At 64.1% G+C, this 20,194-nt stretch overlaps 2 protein-coding genes and 2 non-coding genes across 4 annotated transcripts; all 4 read right to left on the minus strand.

Moving 5' to 3' along the window:
* Positions 1-3,622: 3,622 nt before the first annotated feature.
* TAF6L (TATA-box binding protein associated factor 6 like) lies at positions 3,623-9,790 on the minus strand. The gene is given in 14 exon segments (XM_037374851.1): positions 3,623-4,392; positions 4,394-4,434; positions 4,514-4,642; positions 5,333-5,465; positions 5,596-5,605; positions 6,029-6,162; positions 6,164-6,237; positions 6,958-7,032; positions 7,640-7,734; positions 7,826-7,876; positions 7,965-8,115; positions 9,160-9,246; positions 9,633-9,713; positions 9,715-9,790. Coding segments are annotated over 14 exon segments (1,866 nt in total). The 5' UTR covers positions 9,781-9,790; the 3' UTR covers positions 3,623-3,653.
* Positions 9,791-10,154: 364 nt separating this feature from the next.
* On the minus strand, positions 10,155-10,342 carry LOC119142126. Its single transcript, XR_005102161.1, has one exon. It is a non-coding gene; the product is annotated as a U2 spliceosomal RNA (small nuclear RNA).
* Positions 10,343-12,039: 1,697 nt separating this feature from the next.
* Positions 12,040-12,228, minus strand: LOC119142124. The gene has a single exon (XR_005102159.1). It is a non-coding gene; the product is annotated as a U2 spliceosomal RNA (small nuclear RNA).
* Positions 12,229-13,865: 1,637 nt separating this feature from the next.
* Positions 13,866-20,181, minus strand: TUT1 (terminal uridylyl transferase 1, U6 snRNA-specific). Its single transcript, XM_037374846.1, is given in 10 exon segments — positions 13,866-14,730; positions 14,732-14,826; positions 14,939-15,031; positions 15,734-15,856; positions 15,961-16,070; positions 16,140-16,650; positions 17,422-17,536; positions 18,111-18,314; positions 18,399-18,589; positions 19,849-20,181. Coding segments are annotated over 10 exon segments (2,424 nt in total). The 5' UTR covers positions 19,970-20,181; the 3' UTR covers positions 13,866-13,869.
* Positions 20,182-20,194: the final 13 nt, after the last annotated feature.

Consider the following 20,194-nt stretch of genomic DNA (forward strand, 5'->3'; position numbering starts at 1 on the left):
ACAGTAATACTGATAAGGGACGTTACAGTAAGATTTGCCGGGGTTAGAGCTGGGACACATATAATACATGGCGGTATTCAAACAGGGGGGTGAGGGGATGAGGTCACAGAGGGACGCCCGAAAGCTGGGGGGCCCCGGGGTAACAATCTTTTGTAGTATCTTCTGATCCTTCCATCTCACCAACACCCATTCCCATGGTTGATGCTCGTAGGAGCCATGAGAAGGCGTTACGAACCCCAAAATTAAAATCACCCCAAACCATCGCAGCCCCCCCCCTGTGGGGGCTGTTTCGCCGTTGTCTGGCCTCTGCCGGTGCAGAGCTCCCACGTGCGGTCAGGCCGCTTGCCGACTTGTCGTCTTCTCTTGCCACCGGGGCGTACGGGTCACGGGGGGGTCCGATGATCCGGTCCTGTGGACAAAACTCACGGTTTTCATTAGCTTTATTCTGGAGGTCCGGTTAATGGACTTTAAGCGAACACCACTTGACTCTGCCATCTTTTTTGACAGCGGCGTCCCCTCACCCTGTAAGGACTAGCCTCCGCCCTTGTTCCCATTCTCCCAGTCATTTCTAATTATGACCAACGGGCCTTTTCTAGCGCTCGAGTGGCCCAATGTTTTTGGGGGGGCTAGTCACCTCCCCCCTGGGGAATTGATTTAACGCTAAAAGAGCGGTCGCTAGTAGGCGTGCTTGGTCTCACGGGGGTATGGCGTTGGTAAAACCTTCTGGTTTTGCTAATACCTCCAATTTAGATTTCAGAGTTTGATTCGCTCGTTCGACTATAGCTTGTCCTGTGCTATTATACGGAATGCCGTGTGTTAGGGTGATACCCCATTTCAAAGCAAATGCCTGGACTGATCTAGAGACGAAGTTCGGACCGTTGTCTGTTTTGATCTGATTAGGGATGCCAAGCCACGCCATGACCGTCAACCAATGTTGGATGGTCGCTTTGGAGCCGGTCCTAAGGTGTTGTGTGGCTACGATCATTCCACTATATGTGTCTATGGTTACCGCTAGACGCTCGAGGTTTCAGCAACTGACAGAGCGTAAAATCCGTCTGCCACACCTCGGAGGCCTTAAGACCTCTGGGGTTGACTCCACTGGACCACAGTGGTGTTTTTGACAGTGGGGACACGTGGCTACTATGGTTTCGCGTCACTGACTGAGATCCCGCATTTCTTCACTAGGGCTTTAGCTCTGATGTGGAGAGACTCGTGTAGCTGACGGGCATCTCTTAGTGTCCACAACCCTTTTGCAGCGGCGTCTGCTTTGTCATTACCGATTTGGAAAAACCCTTTGATCGGGTTGTGGCTGTTGACGTGGATGACCGATACGGTGCCCTTTTGGGGAAAAAAAGTGCTTCTTCCAGCATTAGAGCTGCTGTGGATGTCGGCACGCCGGGCCCCGACGTGGCTAAGCAAAGCTCGGCCACGAAATCGAATCGGTCACTACGTTGAGGTGTTCCATTGGGAAACAGCCCACACGCCAGTACTACGGCCGTCGCTCCTAACTGCCGGACTGAAAGCGCACAATCGGTATTTTAATGCAGTGCCATTCTCCCGATTGCCATACCGCCGCCGCGGTTGAGGTCGCCGAGGATGCATCCGTGAAGACCGTCGGTCCCTGTGGGGCCGGTCCACGATCTTCGTGGGAGGTTGATCGACAATTGTTTGCATTTCAGTCCGGGGGCTTTGTAACGCACCGGACTTCTCCACCGAATCCGACGAGGGCTACGGCCAGATACTTGACATCGCCACCGATCGCGCTGGGAGTGTTGCGGAAGGGTAGGTACATCCTGGGGTTCGATGCTTAGGTGTCTTGGGGCGAGTTTTCTGCCTTTCACGACGACATTACCAAGGCGCTCGACTCCTGGAGAGAATGCACGTGACGGTTTTCCCGGAACTATCCACTGTATTGGTTGAGCTTTTCAGGGGGCCCTGTGCTGGTGCCCCTATTCCCCCCCCCTTCCGTTTTCCGCCCGGTGCCATCCTGGGCGCACAGGGCGGTGGTGTGGCCCAGACTTCCTCAGACTCTGGTTTCCCCGCGGCGCCCCTGGCCTCCTCAACCAACCCACCCCAGAAGGATTTCGCTCCTTTCTGTCCCTCCGCAAGCGGGACGGGGTTCGGGGATGGAGGGGACGTGTCGCCCTCTCGCAGATCTTTAGGCTCAGCGGAAGCATCATCGCCAGGGGGTGCAAAGTCTGTGTGGCGGCCCCGAATCCTGCTTTCGGGGTGACCAACGAACAGACCTTTGCCGCCATCCAGGTCTTGCTCTTGTAGAGCCTTCTGCAGGGCCTGTACAACTTTCCCCCACGACTTAAGGTTTTTCCCCACAACCCGAGGACATCGTCTCCTCGGCTAACGCTTTAGCACACTTATCCCACACTTCAGGGTGGAGAATATCACTGACCCGATTTCTAAAAGCCTCACAACGACAAGAGTAAAACCTTTGGGTTTACAATCAATACCCCATTCCTTATGTAATTGTGATACGACCTTCACAAGGCCTTCCATCCTCCTTGCTGGTCCGGGAGCGTCCCCCCCGCCGGGCTGGTCCAGCCGCTCCGGCCGCCGTTCATCCGGTTCCAGGCGAGTAATTCCCGGGTTTCGGCACCACTTGTCGCCTTCGCAGGCGTGGCGACCTGGTTCGGGAACGGCACCGCGACCAACCCCAGCCCGCTCGGGCCGCAGCGCACAGACGCGGATGTGGCGGACCGGAAATGGCGTTTACCGGCGAGTGGCGCGGCCTTATATAGGCTGGGTACAACGTCACTTCCGGCTGATTACGTCATCAGCCAAACGCCATTGGCCATCCGGGGAGGGGCCCTGTATAGCGGACACAGCGACACCTGCCGGCCGCCGCGCCCTGACCGCCCACAGCGCTTACTGGGGCGTCTGGCGCCCAGCACTGGGCTTACTGGGAGGGGTCCGGCACCCAGTACTGGCCTTACTGGGAGGGGTCCGGCACCCAGTACTGGGCCTACTGGGGGGGTCCGGCTTCCAGCACTGGGCTTACTGGGGCGTCTGGCGCCCAGCACTGGGCTTACTGGGGCGTCTGGTGCCCAGCACTGGGCTTACTGGGAGGGGTCCGGCACCCAGTACTGGCCTTACTGGGAGGGGTCCGGCACCCAGTACTGGCCTACTGGGAGGGGTCCGGCACCCAGTACTGGGCTTTACTAGGGAGGGGTCCGGCTCCCAGTACTGGGCTTACTGGGGGGGGGGGATCCACCTCCCAGTACTGGGATTATTGGGGTGGACCCGGCTCTCAGTACTGGTCTTACTGGGGGGGATCCGGCTCCCAGTACTGGGCTTAGTGGGAGGGGCCTAGCACACAGTACTGGGCTTACTGGGAGAGGATCTGGCACCCAGTACTGGGCTTACTGGGGGGGGGTATCCGACACCCATTACTGGGCTTACGGGGGGGGATCTGGCTCCCAGTACTGGGCTTAGTGGGAGGGGTCCGGCAGCTTATTGTTGGGTCCATCACCCAATACTGGTTTTACTGGGGGGGGGGTGTGTCGTGTTTCCAGCACCAAACACCAGGCTTATTGGTGGGTCCATCACCCAGTACTGGTTTTATTGGGGTGGGTGGGGGTCCATCACCCAATACCCATTTATTTTTTTTGGGGGGGGGTCCCCCCCGCCCCCCCCCCCGCTCAGAGCAGGAGCTGCAGGGAATACTCAGCCCGTGGCCAGCGTCGGGCCGGCCGGGTGGTCCGACCGATCATGGTAACTTCTGGGATCGCGATATATGTCCGGTTCCGTGATATTGTGGGAAAAGGTCTGGAAACGGCGCCCGGGGCAGCGGCGCCCGGTCTGACGCCCCGCGATGAGAAAACTGAACCTGGGGGGTCCCCGGGGCGTAAAACGACATTTTTGGAAAAAATCCCTCGTCCCCGGCCGATGGGGGGGGGGCTGCCGGGGGGACCACGGGGGCGCGTGAGGTTAGCCGGGCGATGGAGGGGGGGTCGCCCCGGGGCGGGGGAGGGGGGGGCAGGGGGTCCGGCCGGGGGCTTTCCTCGTGGCTGGGGGGGGCTCACCGTGGCGCTGGCGGTCAGTTGGGGCATCTTGCGTCGCCCCATCCCCCCCAAAAGCCGGGGGGGGGGTGTCTTTGCGGATTCCTTCGGGGGTCTCGGGGGGGAGGGGGGGAGGGGAGGGGGTGGCAAACCGGTGCCGAAACGGGTGGCCAAGCTGTCGCCGAAGAAAACGTAGAGCTCCCGGTACATGTCGTGGAGGGAGAGGGGGGGGCACGGGGATGCTGACGAAGGGGGGCCCCCCCCAAGCCCCCCCCCAGCTGGAGGGGGCGCCCCAAGCCAACAGCCGGCTCTGGGGTGGGGGTGGGGGGGTCCCGCTTGGGGCTGTGACGGGGGACCCCTCGCGCCGCGGGACCCCCGATGCTTGCAGCGCCTTCATCTTCAGCAAGCGCTCCACAGCCACCTGGGGGGGGGGGGGATGGTGAGGGGGAGGGATGGGTCAACCCACCCCCCCCACCCCCCCACCCCAGCCCCCCCCTCACCAGAATGGCCCCGTAGACCTTGTGCCCATCAGCCTTGACCTGCGCGTTGGACACGGAATAATCATCCAGGACCGCCTGGAGGTTGGTCCAGTAGGTGGGGAGATGGGGGTACAGCACCCGCTCCACCGCCTGGGGGGGGGGAGGGGGACACAGAGAGACCCTGAGCACGAGCTCAGGGTGGGGGGCACCACCCCAGCCCTCACCCCTCACCCCATCCCATCCCCCACCCCACCCCTCACCCCATCCCTCAGCCCATTCCCACCCCATCTCATCCCACCCCATCCCCCACCCCACCCCCATCCCTTACCCACCCCATCCCCCATCCCCCCCTACCCCCACCCCATCCACCCACTCACCGCACCGGATCCCACTGGATCCCACCCCATCCCATTCCCCACCCCATCCCTATCCCATCACTCACCCTATCCCACCGCTCATCCCACCGGATCCCACTGGATCACTCACCCCCCCACCGCTCATCCCACCCCATCCCATCACTCACCCCATCCCACCGGATCCCACCAGATCCCACTACATCACTCACCCCATCCCACTGGATCCCACTGGATCCCACTCCATCATTCACTCCATCCCACTGGATCCCACTCCATCACTCACCCCATCCCACCGCTCATCCCACTGGATCCCACTGGATCCCACTCCATCACTCACCCGTCCCACCACTCATCCCCCCCATCCCATCCCATCACCACCCCATCCCACCACTCATCCCACTGGATCCCACCGGATCCCACTCCATCCCTCACCCCGTCCCATCCCTCACCCTACCCCATCCCCCCCCCCCCCCAATTCCTTTACCTTCCAGCCCAGGGCGTGCAGCCCCACCACCGCGCCGTAATGGGAGCAAAGCGGGCGCACTGGGTCAGCCAGCACCTTCTGCAGCGAGAGCAGGATCTGCTGGTACAACCCGCTCACCAGATCACCGTGGGTCCTGCGGGGGACGACAGGCGATGCTTAATTACCCATTAATAACCTGGCCTAGAAATTAAAGCAAGGTTAAACACGGGGGTGCACCAAGTCCATTGCACATCATTCCGCCGCGATTTACCCTCCCACCTCACCAAAATAAATATATCAAACAGCAAACGAGACCCACATGGGCTGATCATTAGGAGATATAAATGATTTTTCTAATTTTCTAATTTTTGAGTCCAGCAGAGCATCATCGCCGCGGTCGATGAGCATCACCTGACGGAGGAGGACTCAAAGCGCTTTCCAGCTGAGCAAAAAATAAAATAATTAAAAAGATGATGAGATTTGAGGTGGATTCTTCTGGAAATTTGGATTTTAACATCTGATCTAGGGGGTTGTGTTTGTTTTTTTTTTAATCAGTTGCCACCGACGGAGGCGATGGGCCCGCTTCCGATTCCGAGCCAACCCGGGTGGGAAGATTCATACGGATGCTGCAAAAACCCGCGCTCTGGGGAGGGGGGATGGGGGGGACCCCCTGCACCTGCATCGGGGGGGGGGGGGGGGGCTCCTCACCAAAGATGCGGCTGAGGAGCATGGCGGCGTAATCGCGGAGGGTCCAGTGGTCGTTGAGGGGGTTGATGGAGGCGGCCAGGGGCTCGAGGACGCAGTACATGACGCTGGCGATGAGGCTGCAGACGTAGGAGCCCAGGCAGAGAAGGATTCTGGATCAGGCTCCGAGCGATGTGCAACAGCCGGTTCAGCTGCTCCAGGTCGTGGCTGACCGACTTCACCTGCCGGTAAAAGGGGGTTCAGTGGGGAGACCCCCCCCACACCCCCATGGCCACCCAGGCTTGGGGAGAACCCCCATCCCATCCCATCCCATCCCACGCTCATCCCACCGAATCCCACTGGATCCCACTCCATCACTCACCACATCCCATCCCATCCCATCCCCCACCCCATCCCTACCCCATCCCACCCCACCCAATCCCTCACCCCCCCCCCCTCACCCATCCACCACCCCATCCCATCATCACCCCATCCCTCCCCTCACCCCATCCCCCACCCATCCCACCCCATCACTCACCCCATCCCACGCTCATCCCACTGGATCCCACTCATCACTCACCCCATCCCATCCCCCACCCCACCCCTCACCCCATCCCTCAGCCCATTCCCCCCCATCTCATCCCACCCCATCCCCCACCCCCCATCCCTTTACCCCACCCCATCCCCCACCCCATCCCATCGCTCACCCCATACCACCACTCACCCCACCGGATCCCGCCAGATCCCACTCCATCATTCACCCTGTCCCACCCATCCCATCCCCCACCCCATCCCTCATCCCATCCCACCACTCATCCCACCGCTCATCCCACCGGATCCCACTCCATCACTCACCCTGTCCCATCCCTCACCCTATCCCATCCCCACCATCCCCACCCACCCATCCTCACCCCACCCCACTGGATCCCACGGATCCCACCGGATCCCACCCCAGCACTCACCCCGCTGACCACGTAGACGAAGTAAGGCAGGAGCGCAGCGATCTTGGAATTGCTCTGCAAGTCCTGCAGGGCTACCTGCGGGCGAGGATGCTGGCCACAGCGGGGCCGGGGGGGAGGGACCACCCCATTTTGGGGTGCTCAGGGGGAGGGGGGGGGTCCCCATTTCCCGCCTATTTATCTCCTCTTTCCCGCCTATTTCCCTCCTCTTTCCCGCCTATTTCCCTCCTCTTTCCCGCCTATTTCCCTCCTCTTTCCCGCCTATTTCCCTCCTCTTTCCCGCCTATTTCCCGCCTATTTCCCTCCTCTTTCCCGCCTATTTCCCGCCTCTTTCCCGCCTCTTTCCCGCCTCTTTCCCGCCTCTTTCCCGCCTCTTTCCCGCCTCTTTCCCGCCTCTTTCCCGCCTCTTTCCCGCCTCTTTCCCGCCTCTTTCCCGCCTCTTTCCCGCCTCTTTCCCGCCTATTTATCTCCTCTTTCCCGCCTATTTATCTCCTCTTTCCCGCCTATTTCCCGCCTATTTATCTCCTCTTTCCCACCTATTTCCCGCCTATTTACCTCCTCTTTCCCACCTATTTCCCGCCTATTTACCTCCTCTTTCCCACCTATTTCCCGCCTATTTACCTCCTCTTTCCCACCTATTTCCCGCCTATTTATCTCCTCTTTCCCACCTATTTCCCACCGGTACCTTCATCAGCTGGGGGTCATCACCCAGCACCGCGCGGGTGACGTGCTGGTAGTACTTGAGCAGGTCGTCTGTCAGCGTGGAGACGGCGCTGGGGACTAAAGAGGGGGATGGGGGTGGGGGGTGGGGGCGTCACCCCAAAGTCTGACCCCTCCCCAAATCCAGCGCCACCCCCCCACCATCCCTTACCCGCTCCCTGCGGCTCCAGGTTGCCTTTTCCATCCAGGTAGGAAATGTGCACTGGGAAAAGAGCACGGAAAAAGGGGGGTGAGGGGTCCTGGGGGGGTCCGGGGGGGGGTGGTCCTGGGGTTTTGGGGGGACCCCTCACCTCGCACAGCCGTCTCGGCGCATCCCTTGGGAATGTTGGTGGCCAAAGCCAGCTCTACCAGGTTGACTTCCCGGTCTTCCTGGAAGTACAGCTCCCCTTCCTTGATGGCCCGGAAAGGCAGCGCATCCTGGGAGCCGTATCCGCACACCGCCTGGGGAGGGGGGACACTGTGCTGCCACCCCCCCCCCCCCCCCAAAAAAAAACCCCACCCCCAAGAACCCTCTGGGGTCACAGCAACATGGGGGGGGGCACCCCTCCCCAGTCCTGGACCCCCCAGGGGGTTACTGGGGCCCCCCCTCCCCCTGGCCGCCCCATGGGATTATTGGGGACCCCCCTCCTGGTCCTGGCCCCCCCATGGGATTATTGGGGACTCCCCTCCCCCTGGCCCTAGCCCCCCCAGGGGGTTACTGGGGACCCCCCTCCTGGTCCTGGACCCCCCTCCCCTGTCCTGGACCCCCCAGCGGATTACTGGGGACACCCCTCCCCCCGGCCCTGGATCCCCCAGGGGGTTACTGGGGACCCCCCCCTCCAATCCTGGACCCCCCAGTGAGTTACTGGGGATCCCCCTCCCTGTCCTGGACCCCCCAGGGGGTTACTGGGGACCCCCCCCTCCGATCCTGGACCCCCCAGTGGGTTATTGGGGATCCCCCTCCCTGTCCTGGACCCCCCAGGGGGTTACTGGGGACCCCCCCAGGGGGTTAGTGGGGACTCCCCCCTCCAATCCTGGACCCCCCAGTGAGTTACTGGGGATCCCCCTCCCTGTCCTGGACCCCCCAGGGGGTTACTGGGGACCCCCCAGGGGGTTACTGGGGACCCCCCCCTCCAATCCTGGACCCCCCAGTGAGTTACTGGGGATCCCCCTCCCTGTCCTGGACCCCCCAGGGGGTTACTGGGGACCCCCCAGGGGGTTACTGGGGACCCCCCCCCTCCAATCCTGGACCCCCCAGTGAGTTACTGGGGATCCCCCTCCCTGTCCTGGACCCCCCAGGGGGTTACTGGGGACCCCCCCCTCCGATCCTGGACCCCCCAGTGGGTTATTGGGGATCCCCCTCCCTGTCCTGGACCCCCCAGGGGGTTACTGGGGACCCCCCCCTCCAATCCTGGACCCCCCAGTGAGTTACTGGGGATCCCTCTCCCTGTCCTGGACCCCCCAGGGGGTTACTGGGGACCCCTCCCCCAAACACCATCCCGGCACCTCGACGTTGCTCCAGCGCAGCGCCCGGTTGAAATCCTCGACCGTCAGTTTGCGGCGCCGGGTGTGTTTCATGAACTGGGAGCTGTTCTGGGGGGGAGGCACCGTCACTGGGAGCGGGACTGGGACTGGGAGCGGGACTGGGACTGGGAGCGGGACTGGGACCGGGACCAGGACTGGGAGTGGGAGCAGAGTGGGACCGGGAGCAGGACCGGGACTGGGACTGGGAGTGCGAGCAGAGCAGGACTGGGAGCGGGACGGGGACCGGGAGCGGGACGGGGACCGGGAGCGGGACGGGGACCGGGAGCGGGACGGGGACCGGGAGCGGGACGGGGACCGGGAGCGGGACGGGGACCGGGAGCGGGACGGGGACCGGGAGCGGGACGGGGACCGGGAGCGGGACGGGGATCGGGAGCGGGACGGGGAGCGCGACCGGCACTGGGCCCCGGCCCCCGCCGCCCCGGCCGCCCTCACACCTGCGTGGCCTCCCGCAGCCGGTAGCAGACGTCCTCGGCCAGCAGCGCGGCCACCTCGTCGCTGAGCTCCAGCCCGGCGCTCCTCCGCCATCAGCCGCACCGACTCCCGCGGCAGCTCCACGAACCGCCGCTCCTCCCGCTCCGACATGGCGCACACTGCGGGGCGGGCCTGGGAGCCACGCCCCGGGGCGTGGCCACTAACGTCCGCGGCGCTCATTGGGGCGGCCCAGGAGGAGGCGTGGCCCGAACGAAACGCGGCCGGGAGCAGTGCGTGACCACGGCCAGGAGGCGCGGCCATGCAAATGAGGGGCGCTCAGCGGTGCGGGCCGAGCGGGAGGCGCGGCCATGCAAATGCGAAGCCGTCAGCGGCCCGCGGACACGGCTACGGGGCGTGGCCATGCAAACGAGCGGCGCGCAGCGCGGCTGCGGAACCGCAAGCCCGGAGGGGGCGCTGCGCGCGCGGCGGACGGCAGAGGCAGCGCGCTCGGTCGGTCTGTTCGTGAACCAGCAAGTAGCGCCCCGAGGGGCGGCACCGCGCCCGGCGGCACTGCAGGGCCGGGGCGATGCGCGGAGCGGGGGGAGCGAGCCCCGCACCCAACTCCCGCGCCCAAAAATCCGTTTAGTATAAGTCCTCGCTCGAGGACGTATCAGATATTAACTGATAAGAACAGATACTACACTTGATCTTAGCCAAAAGGCCGAGAAGCGATGCCACGCCCACCGCGCGCCACGCGCCACCCGCACCCCCGCTGCCCACCACAACACGGACACCCCGCACACCACGCCCCACCGGGCCCGGCACGCGCCCCCGACGCTTCCGCGCGCTGCCGGGGGGGCCCGCGCCCCCCGCGCCCCGCTGCGTCCCCGGCGCCGCCGCCCCCGGCGCTCCGCGCGGGCCCCGCGCGGGTGCTGGGTGCCGGATCTGCATAGCCCCGCCCACAACCAACCCTCTGCCCTCCGTCGTGCCCGCCCTGAGATCCGCGCCCCGCGGATTGGCCCGCTGCCAATCTGATTTGCATGGCCACGCCTCTCATTTTCCGCTCCTGTATGGAGCCCGCCCTGAGCTCCGCGCCCCGCGGATCGGCCCGCCGCACCCTGATTGGCCCGCCCTGCCCCGCCCTCTTGCCGGCTATTTGCATAGTCCGCGCTGTGATTGGGCAGCGAGCGCCCCGCCCCCGCCTTGCCCCTCCCACTGGGACCCTCCCCGGGTTCTGTTCTCGCTCATTTTAACCTATTTCAGGGGGTTTGGGCCCATTTTGGGTGTCTCTGGGGCGTTTATTTAGATTCTCCTGGTGTATTCCTGCCCATTCGGGTCCATTTCAACCTTTTCTGGTGCGTTTTGGCCCATTCTCCCGTAGTTTGGCCCATTCTGGCGTATTACATATTTTGGGGCATTCTTGTGTATTTTAACCTGTTCTGGTCCATTTTGAGCCATTCCGGGGCACTTTGGGCTCTTCCGGTGCCTCTCTACCCATTTCGGCGCACTTTAACCTATTCCAGTGGATTTTGGCCCATTCTGATCCATTTTGGTCTGTTCTTTTGTATGTTAACCCATTCCGGTGCCGTTTGGCCCCTTCTGGTGGATTTTAACCCGTGCTGGTGAATTTTGGCCAATTCTGGTACATTTTAAGCCATGCCAGTGCGTTCGGCCAATTCTGGTGCATTTTGGGCCCTTGCACTGCATTTGGAGTCTTCTGGTGTATTTTGGAGCTGTTCTGGGGCATTTTGGCTTCTTCTGGTCCAGTCCTGGGAGCTGGATCTCCCCCCAGTAAGCCCAGTACTGGGAGCCGGACGCCTCCCAGTAAGACCAGTAATGACTGCCGGATCCACTCCCAGTAAGCCCAGCACTGGGTGCCGGATCCACTCCCAGTAAGCCCAGCAGTGGGTGCCAGATCCCTCCCATTAAGCCCAGCACTGGGTGCCGGATCCCTTCCAATAAGCCCAGCACTGCGTGCCGGACCCCCTCCCTGTAAGCCCCGTACCGGGAGCCGGAACCCCACCAGTAAGCCCAGTACTCGGAGCCCGAACCCTGCAATATGCGCGCGGGGCGATGCTTCAGCGCCACGCCCCGGGGCGTGGCCACGAGCGTCCGCGGCGCTCATTGGGGCGGCCCAGGAGGGGGCGTGGCCCGAACGAAACGCGGCCGGGAGCAGTGCGTGACCACGGCCAGGAGGCGCGGCCATGCAAATGAGGGGCGCTCAGCGGTGCGGGCCGAGCGGGAGGCGCGGCCATGCAAATGCGAAGCCGTCAGCGGCCCGCGGACACGGCTACGGGGCGTGGCCATGCAAACGAGCGGCGCGCAGCGCGGCTGCGGAACCGCAAACCCGGAGGGGGCGCTGCGCGCGCGGCGGGCGGCAGAGGCAGCGCGCTCGGTCGGTCTGTTCGTGAACCAGCAAGTAGCGCCCCGAGGGGCGGCACCGCGCCCGGCGGCACTGCAGGGCCGGGGCGATGCGCGGAGCGGGGGGAGCGAGCTCCGCACCCAACTCCCGCGCCCAAAAATCCGTTTAATATAAGTCCTCGCTCGAGGACGTATCAGATATTAAACTGATAAGAACAGATACTACACTTGATCTTAGCCAAAAGGCCGAGAAGCGATGCCACGCCCACCGCGCGCCACGCGCCACCCGCACCCCCGCTGCCCACCACAACACGGACACCCCGCACACGACGCCCCACCGGGCCCGCCACGCGCCCCCGACGCTCCCCGCGCGCTGCCGGGGGGACCCGCGCCCCCCGCGCTCCGCTGCGCCCCCGGCCCCGCCGCCCGCGGCGCTCCCGGCGGGCCCCGCGCGGGTGCTGGGTGCCGGATCTGCATAGCCCCGCCCACAACCAACCCTCTGCCCTCCGTCGTGCCCGCCCTGAGATCCGCGCCCCGCGGATTGGCCCGCTGCCAATCTGATTTGCATGGCCACGCCTCTCATTTTCCACTCCTGTATGGAGCCCGCCCTGAGCTCCGCGCCCCGCCGCACCCTGATTGGCCCGACCTGCCCCGCCCTCTTGCCGGCTATTTGCATAGTCCGCGCTGTGATTGGGCAGCGAGCGCCCCGCCCCCGCATTGCCCCTCCCACTGGGACCCTCCCCGGGTTTTGTTCTGGCTCATTTTAACCAATGTCAGGGTGGTTTGACCCGTTTTGGGTGACTCTGAGGCGTTTATTTAGATTCTCCTGGTGTATTCCTGCCCATTCGGGTCCATTTTAACCTTTTCTGGTGCGTTTTGGCCCATTCTCCCGTAGTTTGGCCCATTCTGGTGTATTTTAAGCTATTCTGCGTATTTTGAGCCATTCCGGGGCACTTTGGGCTCTTCCGGTGCCTCTCTACCCATTTTGGTGCACTTTAAGCTATTCCAGTGGATTTTGGCCCTTTCTGGTCTATTTCGGCCTATTCGGGTGAATTTTAACCCATTCTGGTGCAGTTTGGCCAATTCTGGTGCATTTTGGGCCCTTCCACTGCATTTGGACTCTTCTGGTGTATTTTGGGGCTGTTCTGGGGCATTTTGGCTTCTTCTGGTCCATTTTAACCCATTCTAGTGTATTTTGGCCCATTCTGGTGTTGTCTCTGCTATTCTGGTGCATTTTAACCCATTCTGGCGTATTTTGGCCAATTCTGCTGCATTTTGGCCCATTTTGGGCAATTCCAGTACATTTTAACCTACTGGGGTGTATTTTGGCCCATTTTGGGGCATTCTCAGCAATTCCAGTGTATTTTAACCTATTCTTATGCATTTTGGCCCATTCTGGGGCATTTTGGGCAATTCCAGTCTATTTTAACCTCTCCTGGTGCTTTTTGGCCAATTCTGTTGTAATTTGGGCCATTTTCTGGCATTTTAGGTGATCGCAGTGTGTATTGGGGTCATTTCAGGACATTTTAGGTGATTACTGTGTATTTTGGCTCATTCTGGGGCCTTTTGGGCAATTCGGGTGTATTTTGGCCAATTCCAGTGTATTTTAACCTATTCTGGTGTGTTTTGTCCCATTCTGGTGTAATTTGGGTCATTTCAGTGCATTTCGGCCCAATTCAGTGCATTTTGGGCGAGTCCAGTGTTTTTTTTTTAACCTATTCTGGTGCGTTTTAACCCATTCCGGTGCATTTCCCCCTCCCCGTTTCCCGTCGTGCTCCTTTTCTTTCCCTTTTCAGCCCAAAAATCCAGACCATTCCCCGCCCCTCCCCCACAAACAGCATCTCCAACCCCCAAAACCCTTTTTACTGCCCCAAATAATAACAATAATAATAAAATCCTTTAAAACGTAGAAAATCCTTGATCTGGGGGATCCGGTCGCAGGCGCTGCCGGACGGCGTGGGGGAGGAAACTGCGTAAAAACTGGAAAAACTCACGGAAAAGGGGGGAGGGGGTGGTGGGGGAGGGGAGGAGGCGCAGCAGCACCCGCTGGGTGCCGGCCGGGCAGGCGCTGGCGTCGAACTGGATCAGCGGCTCCGCCGGCTGCCCACTGCCCTCCTGGATTACGATGGCTTCCGACACCTCCCGCTCCAGCTCCACCGCGGTCTCGGTAGATCCCACGGGATCGACCCGGTGCTGCAGGCGGCGGCGGACGCGGCGCCGACCCGTCCACACGCGGTGCCACACGGCGCAGCTCCACTTCGCCTCCTCCTCCACCCGTGGGATCTTCCCCCCGGTGGGTTCGTCAGGTCGACGGCGCTTGGATCCCACCGCTGGGGGATCCGGGGATCCCTCGGGAATCTCCTCCCCTTCACCAGGATCCCTGGGTGGTTTCCCGGCGGCACAGCTGCACTTGAGGACATCCCGCAGCACCAAAGCCACGGCGGCGCCAACCTCCCCGGGGGATCTACCGGGGGAATCTACCGGGATGGGAATCGAGAAAACGGGTGGATTCCCAGATCCTGGTCCCACCGCTCCCGGCTGGAAGAGCCGCACCAGCCCCCAGGGTCGCCCCTTGGTGGATTTCTGGCGATACTGGAGGCTGCGGCAATATTTGGCGGCGTCGCGACAGCAGCGCCCCAAGCGCGTCGCAGTTTTGGGGGTGACGTTGGCGGCCACGTTGTGGCTGAGCTCGAAGGGGTCCTGCAGGTTGAGGGGTCCCAGTTTCAGCCCCTGGGGGGTCTGGGGGGGGGTGGGGGGTGGGCGGCAGAGGCAGCGCTCGACCCTCCCGCAGCGAGATCAGCCGCGCCGGGAAGTCAAAATCGCCGAAAAAGTGGAAAAATTCAGCCAGCAGCGAACCTGCGGGAGGGGGAGGGGTGAGGGGAAGGGTGAGGGGGTGGGATTGCCCCCCCGAGGGGGGCTGGGACTCCCCCCCCCCCAACCAATCCCCCCCCCCCCACGGGGCACTCACAGGGGGTCTCGGTGTTGGTGCTGGGCGCCAGCGATGCCGCATCCTGCGGGAAGGTGCAGTCCCAGCCGGCCACGACGGTGCGGTCCTGGTCCCCTGTGGGGGGGAGGGGGGCTGTGAGGGGGAGGGGGGAGGGGAGGGGGGGATGGGAGCGATGGGAGGGGACGAAGGAGGACGACAAGGGGGGGGTCACACAAGGGGGGGTCTGGGGGGACGAGGGGGGGACGAAGGGGGGATGGAGGAGAGGATGGGGGTGATGGGAGGGGATGAAGGGGGGGATGAAGGGGGGATAAGAGGGGGATGGGGGTGGGACAGGGGGATGGGGGGGATGAGAGGGAGGAACGAGGGGGGGACGGGAGGGATGAGGGGGGACAGGGAGGGACTGGGGGGGGATGGGAGGACATGGGGGGACACACAGGGGACATAAGGGGACAAAGGGGAGGAACAAGGCGGGGACAGGAGAGATGGGGGGAAAGGGGGGACGGGGGAGGGGACAAAGAGGGGGACAAGGGGGGGTGTCAAGGGGGTCGGGGGGAACAGATGGGGGGTGAGACAGGGGGATGTGAGGGGACGAAAGGGAGGAACGGGGGGGATGGGGGGGACAAGGGAGGGGACAAGAGGGGGGTTCAGGGGGGGATGGGGGGCAGATGGGGACACAAACAGGGGGCATGGGGGGGAGGAGGGGGAGGAACAGGAGGGATGGGGGGGCGAAAGGGGGGATGGGGGGGGACTGGAGGGATGGGGATAAGGGGGGGACAGACAGGGGGATGGGAGGGGGCGGTCCCGGGAGGTCCCCACCTGCCAGATCCCGCAGCTGGGCGACGGTGGGCAGCACGGGGGGGCTGCGCGTCTGCAGGAAGAACAGCACCAACAGCGTCAGGGCGTAGTTGTTGAGGAGGGGTCCTCCCCCGGCGCGGTTTCCTGGGGGGGAAACCAGGGTCAGAACTGCGCTGTGACCCCCCCCCCAAAGCTCGGGGGGGGGGGGTGTGTGTGTGTCTCTGAGCCCCCCTGCCCCTCCCCCTCACCTGCCAGCCCCTGCTGCTTGGCCCAGAGCCGCACGGCGTAGACCAGCGGCCGCACACGCGCGTCCGCCTGGGCGCAGAGGAGCAGGAACCGCGTGTTGAGCAGCGCCAGCCTGCGGGGAGGGGGGCGTCAGGGCCACACGTTGGGGTAGGACCCGCCCCCCCCCCCCAAGCCCCCAGACCTGTTATCGATGGAGATGTCGCCCGCCAAGCCCGATTGCTTGTGGCAGAATTTAACGACGGGGCGCCGGGCGGTGGGGACGGCACGGACGCGGCGCACGCCCGGCACGCAGCGGCGCAGGACGGCGGCCACCAGCTCCAGCACCTCCGGCAGCGGCGTCGCCGCCAGGTCCACGTCGCTCAGGATGGAATCGTCGGCGCCGGAGCTGGTGCCAGAGCTGGTGTCGGTGCCGGTGCTGGAGCCAGTGTCGGTGCCGGTACAGAAGGTGGTGTCTGTGCCAGTGCTGGAGCCAGTGTCGGTGCCGGTGCCGGAGCTGGAGCCGGTGCCGGAGCCAGTACAGGAGCCAGAGCTGGTGCTGGAGCTGGTGCCAGTGTTGGTGCTGGAGCCGGTGGGAGCATCTGGTGTGGCCGCCTGGAGGGATTTGGTGGGTTCCAGGTCCAGCAGCAGGTCCAGGTCACAGCCGCGGGTGGCGAAGCCGTTGACGGAGGAGCCGAAGGGAACGATGGAGCAACCTGGGGAGGGGGGGAAGGGAGGGGTTGGGTGAGAGAGAAGGGAGAAAAAAAGGAGAGGGAAGGGAGAAAAAAAGGAGAGGGAAGGGAGAAAAAAAGGAGAGGGAAGGGAGAAAAAAAGGAGAGGGAAGGGAGAAAAAAAGGAGAGGGAAGGGAGAAAAAAAGGAGAGGGAAGGGAGAGAGGAAAAAAAATGAAAGGAAAAAGGAGAGAGGAAAAAAAATGAAAGGAAAAAGGAGAGAGGAAAAAAAATGAAAGGAAAAAGGAGAGAGGAAAAAAAATGAAAGGAAAAAGGAAGGAGAAAAGAAAATAAAAAGGAAAAAGGAAGGAGAAAAGAAAATAAAAAGGAAAAAGGAAGGAGAAAAGAAAATAAAAAGGAAAAAGGAAGGAGAAAAGAAAATAAAAGGAAAAAGGAAGGAAGGAAGAGAAAGAGGAGAGAAGGAAAACGAGAGAAAGAAGCGGAGAAAAAAGAAAAGGAAGAGAAGGACAGAAAAGGAGGAAGGAAAAAACGAGAAAGAGGAGGAAGAAAGGGGAGAAAGAAGAAATAGGAGAAAATAAGGAAAAAAACGAAGAGAAAAGAAGAAGGAAGGAAGGGGAGGAGGAGAAAGGGGCGAAGGAAGGAAAAGGAAAACTAAGGAAGGAAAGAAAAGGAAAAAACAGAAAGAGGAAGAGAAAGAAAAAAGAAAAGGAGAAGGAAAGAAGAGAAGAAAAAAGGAAGGAAGGAAAGAGGAGCAGGAAGAAGGAAGCAGAGCAGGAAGAAGGAAGCGGAGCCTCACCGGGAAAGAACTCTGTGAACACTTCCTGGAAGAGGGTCACCAGGAGGTGCCGCAGGCGCTGCTCGTCCTCGCTCAGCTCCAGCATCGCCACCAGCTGCGCCAGCTGCGCGTCCACCTGCGGGAACAGCGTCACCGCGGCGCAGGGGGGGAGGGGATCCCCCACCCCTGGGACAGCCTGACCCCCCCAGCGTCCCCCCTGTCCTGGGACCCACTCGGGGGGAGGGGATCCCCCCACCCCTGGGACAGCCTGACCCCCCCGGACCCCCCCAGTGTCCCCCCTGTCCTGGGACCCACTCGGATCCCTCCAAAAAGCCTTAGGACCCTCCCAAACGACCCCAGGACCCACCCCCCCCCCGCCCCAGCACCCTGGGGACCCCCGGATGGGTCCCCTCCTCATATCCCAGACTTGGCCCAGCACCAAACCACCTCAGGACCCCCCCCAAAGCCCTGGGGGACCCCCGGATGGGTGTCCCCCCCCATCTCCCTCCACACATCCCAGGCCTGGCCCAGCACCAAACCACCCCAGGACCCGTCCCCCCACCCCCCGCAAACCCTGGGAGACCCCCAGATGGGTCCCCCTCCTCACATCCCAGCCCTGGCCCAGCACCAAACCACCCCAGGACCCCCCCCCCCCCCCCCCCCCCCGCCCCAGAACCCTGTGGGACCCCCGGATGGGTCCCCCTCCTCACATCAGAGGCCTGGCACAGCGCCTGCTCCAGCTGCCCCGCGCCGGGGGGCTCCCGCTGGGGGCTGCGCCCCGGGGGTCCGTAGGCGAAACCCTTCTGCTCCCGGGGCCGGACGCGGAGCCGGTGCCCGGCCAAGCTGTGCTGGGGCTCGGCCAGCGCCCGCTCCCGGCCCGCGGCGTCCTGCAGCTCCACGATGGCGTAAGCGCCCTGCCAAGGGGGACCGGGGCGCACCGTGAGCTCCCCCCCCCGGTTAGCGTCACCGCCCCACCCCCCTCCCCCGGTGTTTTCCACCTTTTCTTTGTCCATCACGACGGTGGCCACGTCCCCGAAGGCGCCGAAGTAGCGGGCGAGCTCCGGGCCCGAGGTCCCGCGGGCGAAGCCGCTGACGAAGAGGCTCCGCTGCTCCTGGGCCCGGCGCTCGGCCCGCAGCTCCCGCAGCCGCCGGTGCTTCTTCCCCCGCAGGTGGTCTGCCAGGCTCGGCCCTGGGAGGGGGTTGGGGGGGTGTCAACCGGTGCCCCCCCCCCCCAGCCCCACCGGAGCCCCTGTCCCTGCCACCAGGGCCACTAGCCCCCCACCAAGGGCCACCAACCCCACCACCAGCGTCCCCAGCCCTGCCACCGGCGTCCCCGTCCCCCCCCCGGAGCCCCCTGCCCCACCACCGGGGAACCCCACCAGATCCCCCCAACCCCATCACTGGGACCCCCACGCCCCCAGAGCCCCCATTACCATCAGGGCCCCCAGCCCCACCACCGGGGCCCTCCATCCCCCCCCCCCCAGAGCCCCCATCATCCCGGGACCCCCATCCTCACCACCGGGGCCCCCAGCCCCCCGAAACCTCCTTCCCCCTGGAACCCCCAGCCCCGCCACTGGGACCCCATCTCCCCAGGACCCCCGCCCCTGCCACCGGAGCCCCCATCGCCCCCTCCGGAGCCCCCAGCCCTGCCACAGAACCCCCACCCCTGCCACCGGAGCCCCCAGCCCCGCTACCGGGACCCCATCGCCCCAGGACCCCCACCCCCTGCCACCGGAGCCCCCAGCCCCGCCACCGGGACCCCATCGCCCCAGGAACCCCACCCCCTGCCACCAGAATCCCCATCGGAGCTCCCAGCCCCGCCACCGGAGCCCCCATCGCCCCAGGACCCCCGCCCCTGCCACCGGAGCCCCCATCGGAGCCCCCATCCCAGCCACCGGAGCCCCCATCGGAGCCCCCATCCCAGCCACCGGAGCCCCCATCGCCCCAGGACCCCCACCCCTGCCACCGGAGCCCCCATCGGAGCCCCCATCCCAGCCACCGGAGCCCCCATCGCCCCAGGACCCCCACCCCTGCCCCCACCGGAGCCCCCAGTCCCGCCACCGGGACCCCATCGCCCCAGGACCCCCACCCCTGCCACCGGGGCCCCCACGGCCCCAGGACCCCCACCCCTGCCCCCACCGGAGCCCCCAGTCCCGCCACCGGGACCCCATCGCCCCAGGACCCCCACCCCTGCCACCGGAGCCCCCACGGCCCCAAGACCCCCACCCCCGCCACCGGAGCCCCCATCGCCCCAGGACCCCCACCCCTGCCACCGGAGCCCCCATCGCCCCAGGACCCCCACCCCCGCCACCGGAGCCCCCATCGCCCCAGGACCCCCACCCCTGCCACCGGAGCCCCCAGCCCCGCCACCGGAGCCCACATCGCCCCAGGACCCCCACCCCTGCCACCGGAGCCCCCAGCCCCGCCACCGGAGCCCCCCGCACTCACGGTTGGCCGCAGAGACCTGGCACAGGCGGCAGCGGAACCCACCGCGCGGTAACGGCTCCACGTCGGGATCCGCTGCCGGGTCGAGGTCGGGCTCAGGGACCGGCTCGGTGCCCGCGTCCATGGCTGGGCCGCGGCCGGTACCCGGTGCCCACCAGCTGCCTCCTCCCGCCTCAATTCCCCGGCGGAACTTCCGCCGGAAGCGGTCCGCTCTTTTTAAGCCCCCTGGGGAACACCCGCCGGAAGCGGTACGTTCTATTTAAGCCCCCCTGGAACACCCACCGGAAGCGGTCCGCCCATTTTAAAGCCCCCCCCGGAACAATCGCCGTAAGCCGTCCGCCTAGTAGGT

The sequence above is a fragment of the Falco rusticolus genome, unplaced genomic scaffold (genome assembly GCF_015220075.1).
Source record: "Falco rusticolus isolate bFalRus1 unplaced genomic scaffold, bFalRus1.pri scaffold_54_arrow_ctg1, whole genome shotgun sequence".
In the NCBI taxonomy this organism is placed as follows: Eukaryota; Metazoa; Chordata; class Aves; order Falconiformes; family Falconidae; genus Falco; species Falco rusticolus.